The following is a 13,112-nucleotide window of genomic DNA, read 5'->3' on the forward strand; positions in this document are numbered from 1 at the left end:
AAATGTTCTATCATCAAAGTGTTTTTGTTTTGGCTTTGTTTTTATCTTTTTATTTGTACTTTTTGCAATGTATACACTAATAAAAACATAAACAGTATATACAGTATAGCCTATATACATTTATAGAGAAAATATATATATATATATATATATACAGTATATATATATATATATATAGTATATCAGAGTGTCCACTGCTGTTCATGTGCTGAGCAACTGTGTTGGATGCGCAGTTCAACTGGACGTAGCATTCATACCAATGCCCTACAGACAGCTTTAAACACCATGGTGGTGGGAAAGTAAAGCTGTTGACTCAGTAGCACCCGTTTCCACAGTAGTTTATCACCTCAAAAAAGAGGAACAGCATTTCATGAGAATACAGGGTGGTGGGTAGATTGCTCTGTTTGCACATGCTCTTCATTGTGTATCCAAAATGTGTTGTTTTTTCAAGCACATATCCCTGGTAGGCAGTTTGAATGTGGACCCCATATTTCAACTGTCCACCTCTTCCTCTCTTGATCTCAGATGAAATGTTATCATCACAGTATACTCTTAACATTACCCAGGTGGTCCAGAGTGCTTCACCTCTCGGCCATCTGTCACGGCCTGAGTGCCATGGTAATGAAATCCACCCAATCTGTCATGGGAAGTTGATCTCATTGATGGCACCTGATACAGATTGAAATATGACCTTCCCTTTACAGATTGAGGAGTTCTTCTAAAATAGAGCTAATGTCACTAAGTCTAGTGAATTTGAGCACTAGCAGGTGTAAGTTGAGTGTGAGGACAGAGGTTGAGGGAAATAATTTCAAACATCTGAAAGTGAAATCAATAAATCATGCTCTCAAATAGAAAAAACACCAAATGTATAAAGATGGGAAAATGCTATGGCTTTGCTGAGCACATAACGCTAGCTGCCATTTGCCTTACCCTTAAGTCTCACTCTTTACCAGAGTAGAACATTTAAAGATTCTTACTAGCTTATATTCCTTGAACACAGAGATTGACACATGACAAATTAACCCACCTACTCTGGAGTGTCCTGCATTCACTGCAACATGTTTTTGAAGTAAGTTACCAAAATTGTTACCAGGCCCACATAAATGCTCTACTATCCTGCTCGATGTTTTGGCAGAAGGCCTCTAAAGAACCAAAAACGAATTAATTGCAAATATAGCAATATGTTTAAAGTACATATTGTTCGATGAAGTGTTAACTGTTTTGACAACTGCCTTTCCACATTGACCCGTGTGAAATCCTTTTAGATGCAGTTTTGTCTGATTGTGTAGGCACGCATAAAAACAGGCATTCACACAGGTTTTGAATATTGATGTGTATTTTAACATAAAATCAATAAAAAAAAACTATTGTCTTACTTTTTCTCTCAAAATGTTTAGCAAAAACAACAACACAAAGGATAATGGTAATAAACCCAATTTTTTTAATTTTTGAAAACCAAATCCGGCAGAAAATCTTCTTGTGTGTGTGACCATTAGATTTCATCACATGCATTGCTGTCTTGAGCATGTCCCTCTTCCTTAATCAGCCACTGGTCCTCCACTTACCTCTGTAATGTTTTTTAAAGAACATTTTGAGAAAGAATTGTGTTACAGTACAGTATGCTTCTTGTCCCTATTCAAATTATTGTGTGTAACGGCAATCTCACCATGCATCAGTTATGAGTATTACATGTAAACCAAAACATAAATAAAACCTGGTTTCATTAAACAGCATTTGTTCAACATTCAATCAAAGCATCATGGTTTTGTTTCTATAAATCTTTTATTGGCACATTTTATTAAGTGCATGTCACAAAAAACAACAACATGGATTAGGGAGGTTTTATAAGCATATGTGTTATGAAATTTGAGACATAGAGAAAAAAGGACATAATGGCTGCAAATAAAAGTAAAAAAAAAAAGAAGAGAAAGAAAGAAAAGCAACTCTGTAAAAGGGAGATCAGCTTCTGGCAATGTTTTTTAAGGTTAGATGACCCTCACTCATTGCGTCTCACCTTTACAGCTGACCTGAACCTGACTGTCTGACTGATTTAGCACACGGCACATCAGTGTCTCCAACAAGCAACCCGTTTCTGGTGTGGAAGACTTTGGACAGAGAGGGACTCAGGGGGGTCGGTATGTACTCTTCACAATACCGACCACCAAGACTAGGTGTACATTGGACTTCATACGAAAAGAAGAAGGTACCATGATTGAGCATGCAGCTATCTCTCACCACCCCTCTACGCAGAACAAATGAACACTCACCAAGCAGATCACTGTTCCAGTAAGTATCCTCATCATAAACACTGAACGTCAGTCTATTTCTCATGTTGAGGGTGATGGGGCCAAAGTTGAATGTCTCTGGCCACCTGGGATTGTCATCATCTGTTATAATGTCAGTGCGCCCTATCCTGTTACCATATCTGACCTCTACTGAACCATCTGTCTCAGTCCACTTATCACCATACAGAGCCTTTGCATAAAGCTTGAAGACCTTTAATGTAGCAAGACCTTTCCCAGCAGGACAGCAGTTTGACTTGATATTCTGATTGCTGTTACACTCACAAGCACAAGGATCCCTTTTGCCTCTGTGCCCAATCTTACAGGTTTCTGAGCATTTTCTCAACACTGCATTGTTCTTGATGTACGTCTCCACCTCTTTCTTCAGTCCGGCCCTGGCAGGGTGATTACTTGGCAGTATGGTGTGCAGAGGCTTTATGTTGTATCGGACCACATCAGGTATGCTTTTCAGTGAGTTAAGCCAGTTGCTATAGATAGAGGGGTCTGACTGCCCTTCAAAGAGGAGATCAGCGCCGTTGATGTTTCCTCCAATGACCTCTGTGTTGCGTTCATTAAACGTGCTGCTGAAACTTTGATGAGAGCCTAACTTCTTCTTCTTTTCCTGACAGTGTTTGTACATGGCCTTGACGCTGGCAGTACTGGCAAAGCTAGCAGAGGCCTCCACTGACAAACAGTCACTGACTTCTGTTGCTAACAGGCCGTTCATGGTTGCCTCGCAGGTCTTAATGGAAGTGATTGCCTTCATTTCCCCTCCCAGAGACACTTGTGTGATGTAATGTGTACCATATGTGTCGATCAAACTGCGATATAATGGTTTGGTAGTGCATGAATACGGAGGAAGGGAGTTGACAGCTGACTTGAATTCATGACTCAGTGGAGGTGCTGTTGTCAATCTGTAGCTGTGAAACACAGGGATCAAACATGTAAATTGAAGCCGATAGCAAATAATCATTAATTTTCATTATAATTGTCAATGTTGTCATGTACAGTACATCTTCATATGTATTTAACAGCCCACTTCTGAAATAACTGCAGTGCTGGATTAGAAATGCATCACTGAAATGAATGAAATGTTGCTTAATCAACTGAACGAATCAATTCAAACACAAAGACAAGTATCAGTCCACACACTCACCGGTAGTAGCTACAGTGGACAGAATGGCTGATGAAGGCGTATCGGTCCTGTTTTGACTTTTGCATGGCGAAGTTGGATCCTTTGGAGTGGGAACCTCCAAAGCCAACCCCAAGAGTGACAGAAGAAGCCGTGGGAATGTCGAGGCCAATCTTCCAGTCATTGGAGACAGACGATGTGGAATCATTGACGAGAGTTTCAACAGAGTCATAAACTATGTTGGAGACCTTCAAACTGCATTTGGGGAGGATCCTCCAGTCCACCACGGCAGCTGGGACCTTCTGGCTCACTTTATTCAAGTAGTCGTTTCTGTACAGCCTGCAAGTACCGTTGCCGAGCTTCCATGTTTCAGTGTCGACGACATAGGCACCTTTCCGCTCCATTGTGACGATGTTGAAGCCTTCTCCACCCAGATTGTAACCAGGGACAAAGTGAGCCTTTTCACACTCCTGAGGTGAACCTATGAAGCTCACTCTGGATGACAGACACAGAGGACTCCATGTCCAACACAGGAGCATGAGATGCCACAGCTTTGCCATCTGTATGAAAGGGTTAAACAAGCAGAAAAGATCAAATGACATGGATAAAGAGTCTGTTAAAAGATGCAAATGGGAACAATGGTAATTTGGTAACACTTTACAATAAGTGTCAATTAGAAAACTGTTAGTGAATACTTCATAAGCATTAACCAAGCATTTACTTACCATTAATAACTGCTGAGTTAAATATGCTGAACCAAGCATTAACTAACCATTAATTGTGTTAATGTGTTAGTTAATTAACTAGCATTAACTACGCATTTACTAACCATTAACTAACTGTAATTAATACACCCTTACGGGAAAGTGTTATCCACATTTTGAATGTACTACCTGACAAATTATTACATAATACTTCCATAATAATAAATTATTAGCATCCGAACATTGAGATTTTGAATACAATGAATTTGAAGCGAGAAATCGGTCAACAAAAACTATTAGTATCACAGGAAGAAGTTATCAGGCATCTTACCTTACTTTGACTGTCAACAGCCAGCTCTGTGCAGTGGCTCATGAAACCTACCTTCATGTATTCATGACTAGTAGGAGGTGTCTTCATCGCCTACGTCATTTGTTTAATTCTAACAACTTTTATATTTGACCATCTTTATTGACTCTACATATAAATAGTGAGCGATGAAACTACAGGCCCCAAAAAAGGGAAGCCTAACATTACAGTTGTTCTGTATTGCTTTGGCACGTCTGTCCATTCGCAGTTCACTTTTTCTACGAAACTGCTCACATACATTTCTTTATGGAGAACAAGAAGAAGAAACATCCAACCTTCAATTTGTGTTCAAATTAAAATGTATCCTTTCTCAAAAATTGGACAGAAAATTACAAAATTGTAATTACAGATATGAACATCAGCCTCTGCAGCCATCACTTTAACTTTCGTGAAGCATCCTCACAGTATTTTGTTTAATCACAGACAACAATAATACTATACATTGGGTATTGCACAAAGAACTCTTGCTTAGGGGAGATGGTAACACTTTATATTAATGGTACATCAATCGTCATGAATTCATGCCTGAACTAATGCATGGAAATGCATGAATTAATTCATGCTGTACATCATGAACTATCAGTAATTCACTAGGATACATGGTATCTTATTCATGATCTACCACAGGAACAATACATTATTAATGCATCTTAGCTACTGTATGTCAATCATCCTGATCTTTGAGATTTTATTGATGATCATGTCTTCTTCATGGTTAAGAGCAAGTGTTGAAATCATGATGAACTAAGCATGTATTTTTCATGACTTCATAAGGTGTGTGGCCCTTCAATTAAAGTGGTGACCTGCTTTTTCAAGGTCATAACTTAATAAGTATTTAGTTTGCCACAACCATGCATTTCCCGCTTTGCGAATAGATACTGTTTTCTCAGTCTGGAATAGCTGAGGTCTTGTTACTATTAAGGACTTGTATGCTGATAATGTATTCTCTTCATTTGCTCAGCTGAGGGATCTATCCACACCATCGGCTCCATTATTCACGTGTCAAATTACATTCATGCTATCCCTCCTCGTCACCCCTTTGCATTAGGTGCAAACACTCTGATGGAACCTTGCCTGGCTCATATGTTTTGGTTCTGTGCCAGACTCCACAATATTTGGTCAAGCATGTTTGGTTGTTTTTCAGAGGACTACAGCCACATCCTCCATCCTAACCCAGAAACAGACATTCTAGGCTTGTCACAACAACTAGAGACTTTAAGTCATACGAAAGCTTTGTCGATCCAGTATGGGATGGTGATCGTAAAAAAAAAAGATTATTAAGGGTCGGAATAAAGAGATAGCCCCCCTGCTTTGACATCTGGGCTCACAGAGTTCTCTCTATATATGGAGAAATTTCGTAATGAGATTTCAGGGAAAGCAGAAAAATTTAAACAGATATGGCAGCCTTTCCTTGACCATATAACAGTACTGAAGGGACCTGCATGACACCTTGTTCACCTTGTTGTTTTTATTTTCTGCTTAACATTTACCTATAGTTGAATTGGAAGTCCTTAGAAACCTGTAAAGTAGAGTACGCCATGTTAGTTGTTTTTTTATTTTATTTTTTATTTTTTTTGTTGACTTTTTCAGTTGTGTGTGTGTGTGTTCTTTAAAAAAAAATCCCAAAATAAAGTCTTTAAAATAATAAAAATTAAAGTATAGAAATGGTTGTTGCCAAGAGTGGAAATCACAATTTGCTTAATGTTTGTATGCAAAATACTAACATGCAGCAAAGAAGTAAAATTATCTAATTTGGAAATTAGCCCCAATTGTGTTGCAAACATTTCCAGGTCCACCCACATCAGCTTGATTTTTGCAGCATGTCACAATGTTTTATATTTGACGTGCAACTAGGAATTCTCATTGAGTAATATACAGGTGAAACTCGAAAAATTAGAATATCGTGCAGAAGTTAATTTATTTCAGTAATTCAACTTTAAAGTTGAAAATAATATCTTATACAGACTCATTACATGCAAAGTGAGATATGTGAAGCCTTTATTTGTTATGATTGTGATTATTATGGCTTACAGCTTATGAAAACCCCAAATTCAAAATCTCAGAAAATTAGAATATTACATAAAATCAATAAAAAAAGGATTTTAAATACAGAAATGTCGGCCCTCTAGAAAGTATAATCATGCATATGTACTAAGTACTTGGTTTGGGCCCCTTTTGCATGAATTCTTGCCCAATGTGGCATGGCATGGATGCTATCAGTCTGTGGCACTGCTGAGGTGTTATAGAAGCCCAGGTTGCTTTGATAGTGGCCTTCAGCTCGTCTGTATTGTTGGGTCTGGTGTGTATCATCTTCCTCTTGACAATAGTCCATAGTTTCTCTATGGAGTTCAGGTCAGGAGAGTTGTCTGGCCATTCATGCACAGTAATGCCATGGTCAGTCAACCAGTTACCAGTGGTTTATGGTACTGTGGGCACAGGCTGATAGCATCCATGCCACGCCGCATTTAGGCAATCGTTTGTGCAAAAGGGACCCAAACCAAGTACTTAGTACACATGCATGATTATACTTTCTAGAGGGCTGACATTTCTGTATTTAAAATCCTTTTTTTATTGATTTTATGTACTATTCTAATTTTCTGAGATTTGGAATTTGGGGTTTTCATAAGCTGTAAGCCATAATAATCACAATTATAACAAATAAAGGCTTGAAATATCTCACTTTGAATGTAATGAGTCTATATAATATATTAGTTTCACCATTTAGGTTGAATTACTGAAATAAATTAACTTTTGCACGATATTCTAATATTTCGAGTTTCACCTGTAGAAATTCAATCTATGTTTGAGAAACATTTTAATACAACATTTTATTAAAATGAGAATGTTTAATCTATATCATGAACCTAAACATTAAATCAAAATGTTTATTTGTTAAATATAAAGTTACTGTGTGTTTAGAAGAAACCCAATGTAAGAGGAAAGGAAGCAGCAAAAGAAGGAGTTCACACCAACATTTTACGCCTCGCCCTCACATGTTCATACACGCCCTATATGTGTGATCACAGAGGGCTGTTTTGGTAACGGATAGAAATGTGTTGCCGTTCTAATTTGTTGCACAGCTGAACATAGGTTGTCATGGAATATGTAATATCCATCTGGGTACGGCAACTGACAGAGGCAGCTTTGAGTGCCGGTTCCTGGTTGGTCCACAAGCTACAACCATAAACACATGTAGCTAGAAATGACCTGTTTTTGTAGTAGGTTATTAACAAGTGTTTAACAATTAACTGAACCAAACAACGTGTGTTATGGTTATGGGCTGTAAAACCAAAACAATGAGCTGAACATGTTAGCACCTTCTTCGGTAATTAAGCAGCAACTGTATGTATCATGGCTTTCCCATTATCCTACTCTTCCCCAAAGTTAAGAATAGCAGCAATGACACATCTCAGTATCTGTTATTATAACTGATTACATTTTCAAACTTGACAGCCAGGAGGATCAACCTGGGACTAAAATAAAAGCTTGGCTGCCGTACTTTTAAAGTAAGTAACATTAACAGTAAGCTATTTTCTGTCTTTTTAATTATTTGCTTTATTATCATTAATCTCTAGCTTGTAATCTTTACTAATCATTAGTGAATTATACACACTGGTATGGTAGGTTGTAAGTCATGTGTTAATGTACAGTATGAGCTCCCTGTTTGTCCAGAAGATGGTGCCCTTGACCTGACTATCAGATTTGAATTTCTGATCTTGAAATTCAGATAGAGGAAATGTCCTTGATAAAGTGCATGCTCTAGCTAGCAGAAATGTAAAGTCAAACACAATACGCTGTAAGAGAGCACAAACAGATAATGTAAAGGGCAACATAACCGAACTGTGTGTGTGTGTGTGAGAGAGACATAAAGGTCTTCTGTTTAGTATTAAAGATAGCAACAGTTTGGGCTGATCTAATATCTTGAAGAAATGTATTCCAGGCTATGGCAGCATAATATTTGAAAGCAGCTTCCCGATACACTTAAACCTGTTGACTGGTGCTGGTCTGCAGCCCTGTGAGTTGGGTCTAATTATGCCAGCTATAATAATAATAACAATATTAATATTAATAATAATAATAACTAGAACTGCAAGCAGTTGTGAACGGGGGCCAAGCCTCCCACGTGACTCGGGATCTGGCGTCGTTGTCCGCGGCGCCGGCCCCTCGCTTCACGGAATCCGGGGATGTAAAGTTTTTGAATGTGGGATGTTCGGTGTGGAAGTTATAGCCCCAAACGCGTTTTCTTTGCTTTTTGTGGTTTTGGCGCCCCCTAGGGATGACATTTGCAAAACTGCGTTAGATAGACAGATGCAGCTCAATGTACCAAACAAGTGGATGTCAAGTTTTTGAATGTGCGATGTTTGGTTGGGGAGTTATGAGCAAAATGAAATTGTGAACCTCTCCATTGTAAAGACACTTTTTTGAATTTTCCCATTTTCCCGCCGAAAGACTTAGGAAATAGCGAAAACAGGCAAAAAAATTGAAAAACTCTTTTTTTTAATAAGTCCGGCCCACAAAGGAATTTCTTGCCCATATTTTTTAGATAGACTCAAGTATGCCCCATGATAGTCTCCCTTGAGTTTCAAGAAAATCCCTCTTTTTTTTTTTTTTTACAGATTTTTGCAAATTTTTAAAGCGCTACCGTTTGGTCTTCCGATGGTTGTAGAAAAACTAATTGACCAACTCTTGCTCGTGGGAGTTAGGAGGGCATAATGCTTTTGGTTTCGTCCGAATCGGGCGAAAACTGTAGGAGGAGTATGTTTTGGTGACTGACACAGTTTTTGCGATGTAGCAAAAAATGTATATATACGCAAATGGGCGTGGCCTATCTCATAAGATGCAGCTGACTTGTGGGCATCTGTGGATATAAAGTTTTTGACTGTCGGACTTTCGGTGCGGAAGTTACAGCCCAAAACGCCTTTTCCTTTGTTGTAGCGCCACCTAGTGGCCGGCATGTCTGAATTTTTTTGTCTGCGTACCAGGCACGGACCTGGATCTAGTCATGCAAGTGGCATGTCCCTACCCTTTACGGTTTGGGCTGCAGCACCAGTTTTACGCGGAGAAAAATAATAGGAAGAATAGGAATAATCCCTACAAGATCAATAGGGTTCCCTGCCCCGCAGGGCTTGGGAACCGCGTTGCTCTGCAAAACGCGGTCCCAGCCCTACTCGGGCTTGGCCCCCTAATAATAAATAAAAATGGATGGTCCATAGTACAGTAATATAAGAAGAATTAGGAGAATAATGTGATAAGATTGTAGATAGACAATGAGTAAGGGATAATTGATCACAGTTTCCATGTAACTTGCCTGCACTGCCCACATTGCAGGTGATGACATGAGTCATGCATAAAAAAATAACTTCCTCCGTTCATTTTTTTTGACTTTTTATTCTTGTGTATTGCCCACAAACTGTATGTCGCTCAACCTCCAAAATTCAAATGTGTTTCTCTTCCTTTATTTTTGGTTGCTTTTTCTCACACTAATGCCACAAGGATCATGTATTGGGTTAAAATGTTTCATTGTTGCAATACACTCACTGACTAGATTTGGTTATAGCCCCTTGTTTCTCAACCGTAACAATAGGTAAATGTACACCACTCAAGTGCATGACCACAGGAAATAATATAAGGCCTCTATCGTACATATTGTGATCAAAAGAATGACCATTTGAAATGATACCTAATTATTTAACACAATTAAGCTCATTGGTTCAAACATTTGACAAAACTGGGCAAATTGCCCTGAAACGTTTGTCAATGGACATTTATGAGTATGCATTTCAGTTTTATCTGAAACATTATATAACGCTGGAATTGATCAAATGAATGAAATCAGACAGAAACCTGTGATGTCTTTGTCGATGCTTTATTGGTATATTCTTAGTAACAGGAAAGAAGCAGAATAAATTGTGTATTATGCAACACCATTTCAAACAGACATTTGGATTACATAGGTACATTCTGGAAATATGTTATTAGCTTTGCAAAAGAAATTGAAATTTGTTTAGATCAGAGTAACAATCCAAAAGATGCTATTTGCTACATGCAGGATCATAGTAAAATCTGGTCCTTATTCTCTCATCAGCCCATCTCACAGCTGACCTCATCCTGACTGATTGATTTACCACTCATCTGCCCCAACTCTCCAAGAAGGACACCATTTCTGGTGTAGAAGACCTCAGCTAAGGATGGACTCATGGGGGAGGGTATGTACTCTTGGCATTGGTCACCACCCAGGCTGGGAGCGCACTCTACTTCGTACGAAAAGAACAAGGTACCGTGATTTAACATGCAGCTGTCTCTCACCAGCCCTCTACGCAGATCAATTGAACACTCACCAAGCAGATCAACGCTCCAGCGATTATCATCATCATAAACCCTGAATGTAAGTTTGTTTCTCATGCTGATGGAGATGGCTCCAAATACAAAATGCTCATTCCAATGAGGGTTGTCATTTTCATCTATGATGGCAGTGCGCTTTATCTGGTCACCGTATGTCACCTCCACTGAACCGTCTGTCTCAGTCCATTCATCACCATACAGAGCCTTTGCATAAAGCTTGAAGACCTTTAATGTAGCAAGACCTTTCCCAGCAGGACAGCAGTTTGACTTGATATTCTGATTGCTGTTACACTCACAAGCACAAGGATCCCTTTTGCTGGATCTGTGCCCAATCTTACAGGTTTCTGAGCATTTCCTCAACACTGCATTGTTCTTGATGTATGTCTCCACCTCTTTCTTCAGTCCGGCCCTGGCAGGGTGATTACTTGGCAGTATGGTGTGCAGAGGCTTTATGTTGTATCGGACCACATCAGGTATGCTTTTCAGTGAGTTAAGCCAGTTGCTATAGATAGAGGGGTCTGACTGCCCTTCAAAGAGGAGATCAGCGCCGTTGATGTTTCCTCCAATGACCTCTGTGTTGCGTTCATTAAACGTGCTGCTGAAACTTTGGTTTGAGCCTAACTTCTTCTTCTTTTCCTGACAGTGTTTGTACATGGCCTTGACACTGGCAGTACTGGCAAAGCTAGCAGAGGCCTCCACTGACAAACAGTCACTGACTTCTGTTGCTGACAGGCCGTTCATGGTTGCCTCGCAGGTCTTAATGGAAGTGATTGCCTTCATTTCCCCTCCCAGAGACACTTGTGTGATGTAATGTGTACCATATGTGTCGATCAAACTGCGATATAATGGTTTGGTAGTACATGAATATGGAGGAAGGGACTTTGCAGCTGATTCAAATTCAGGACTCAGTGGAGGTGTTGTTGTCATTCTGTAGCTGTGAAGCACATGAAGAATATAAATTAGCTACAGTCTATCTCAGTTTATTCACTTGTCACTGTTTTTGTTGTGTGTTTCAAGCAAAACATGTGATCTACGTCACCTAACCAAAAACACTGCAAAACGAAGCATTAATCAGCGAATTGACCAAATAATTAGCAATGACGCAAAGATGAAATATCAGTCCACATACTCACCTGTAGTAGCTACAGTGGACAGCATGGCGAAAGAAGGTGTATCGGTCCTGTTTTGACTTTTGCATGGCAAAGTTGGAATCTTTGGAGTGGGAACCTCCCAAGCCAACCCCAAGAGTGACAGAAGGGTCGACAGGAATTTCCAGGCCAATCTTCCAGTCATTGGAGACAGACGATGTGGAATCATTGACGAGAGTTTCAACAGAGTCATAAACTAAGTTGGAGACCTTCAAACTGCATTTGGGGAGGGTTCTCCAGTCCACCACGGCAGCTGGGACCTTCTGGCTCACTTTATTCATGTAGTCGTTTCTGTACAGCCTGCAAGTGCCGTTGCCGAGCTTCCATGTTTCAGTGTCGACGACATAGGCACCTTTCCGCTCCATTGTGACGATGTTGAAGCCTTCTCCACCCAGATTGTAACCAGGGACAAAGTGAGCCTTTTCACACTCCTCAGGTGAACCTATGAAGCTCACTCTGGATGACAGACACAGAGGACTCCATGTCCAACACAGGAGCATGAGATGCCACAGCCTTGCCATCTGTATGAAAGGGTTAAACAAGCAGAAAAGATCAAATGACATGGATAAAGAGTCTGTTAAAAGATGCAAATATGAACAATGGTAATTTGGTAACACTTTACAATAAGGGTCAATTAGAAAACTGTTAGTGAATACTTCATAAGCATTAACCAAGCATTTACTTACCATTAATAACTGCTGAGTTAAATATGCTGAACCAAGCATTAACTAACCATTAATTGTGTTAATGTGTTAGTTAATTAACTAGCATTAACTACGCATTTACTAACCATTAACTAACTGTAATTAATGCACCCTTACGGTAAAGTGTTATCCACATTTTGAATGTACTACTTGACAAATTATTACATAATACTTCCATAATAATAAATTATTAGCATCCGAACATTGAGATTTTGAATACAATGAATTTGAAGCGAGAAATCGGTCAACAAAAACTATTCACAGGAAGAAGTTATCAGGCATCTTACCTTACTTTGACTGTCAACAGCCAGCTCTGTGCAGTGGCTCATGAAACCTACCTTCATGTATTCATGACTAGTAGGAGGTGTCTTCATCGCCTACGTCATTTGTTTAATTCTAACAACTTCTATATTTGACCATCTTTATTGACTCA

The 13,112-nt window shown here is 39.3% G+C and overlaps 2 protein-coding genes across 2 annotated transcripts; both read right to left on the reverse strand.

Annotated features, from left to right (window-relative positions):
• Window positions 1-2,016: 2,016 nt before the first annotated feature.
• Window positions 2,017-3,974, reverse strand: LOC307251508 (perforin-1-like; the record flags this gene model as incomplete). The annotated part of the gene is made up of 2 exons (XM_080028876.1): window positions 2,017-3,202; window positions 3,439-3,974. The coding sequence occupies 2 exons, from the start codon at window positions 3,972-3,974 to the stop codon at window positions 2,017-2,019; spliced, it is 1,722 nt and encodes a 573-aa protein (XP_079885002.1).
• A 6,592-nt stretch (window positions 3,975-10,566) lies between these two features.
• Window positions 10,567-12,496, reverse strand: LOC307251510 (perforin-1-like; the record flags this gene model as incomplete). The annotated part of the gene is made up of 2 exons (XM_080028878.1): window positions 10,567-11,761; window positions 11,961-12,496. 2 exons carry the CDS (start codon window positions 12,494-12,496, stop codon window positions 10,567-10,569), a joined length of 1,731 nt encoding a protein of 576 aa, XP_079885004.1.
• Between the last annotated feature and the right edge of the window lie 616 nt (window positions 12,497-13,112).

Source organism: Ammodytes marinus (genome assembly GCF_949987685.1).
Source record: "Ammodytes marinus genome assembly, chromosome: 6".
In the NCBI taxonomy this organism is placed as follows: domain Eukaryota; kingdom Metazoa; phylum Chordata; class Actinopteri; order Uranoscopiformes; family Ammodytidae; genus Ammodytes; species Ammodytes marinus.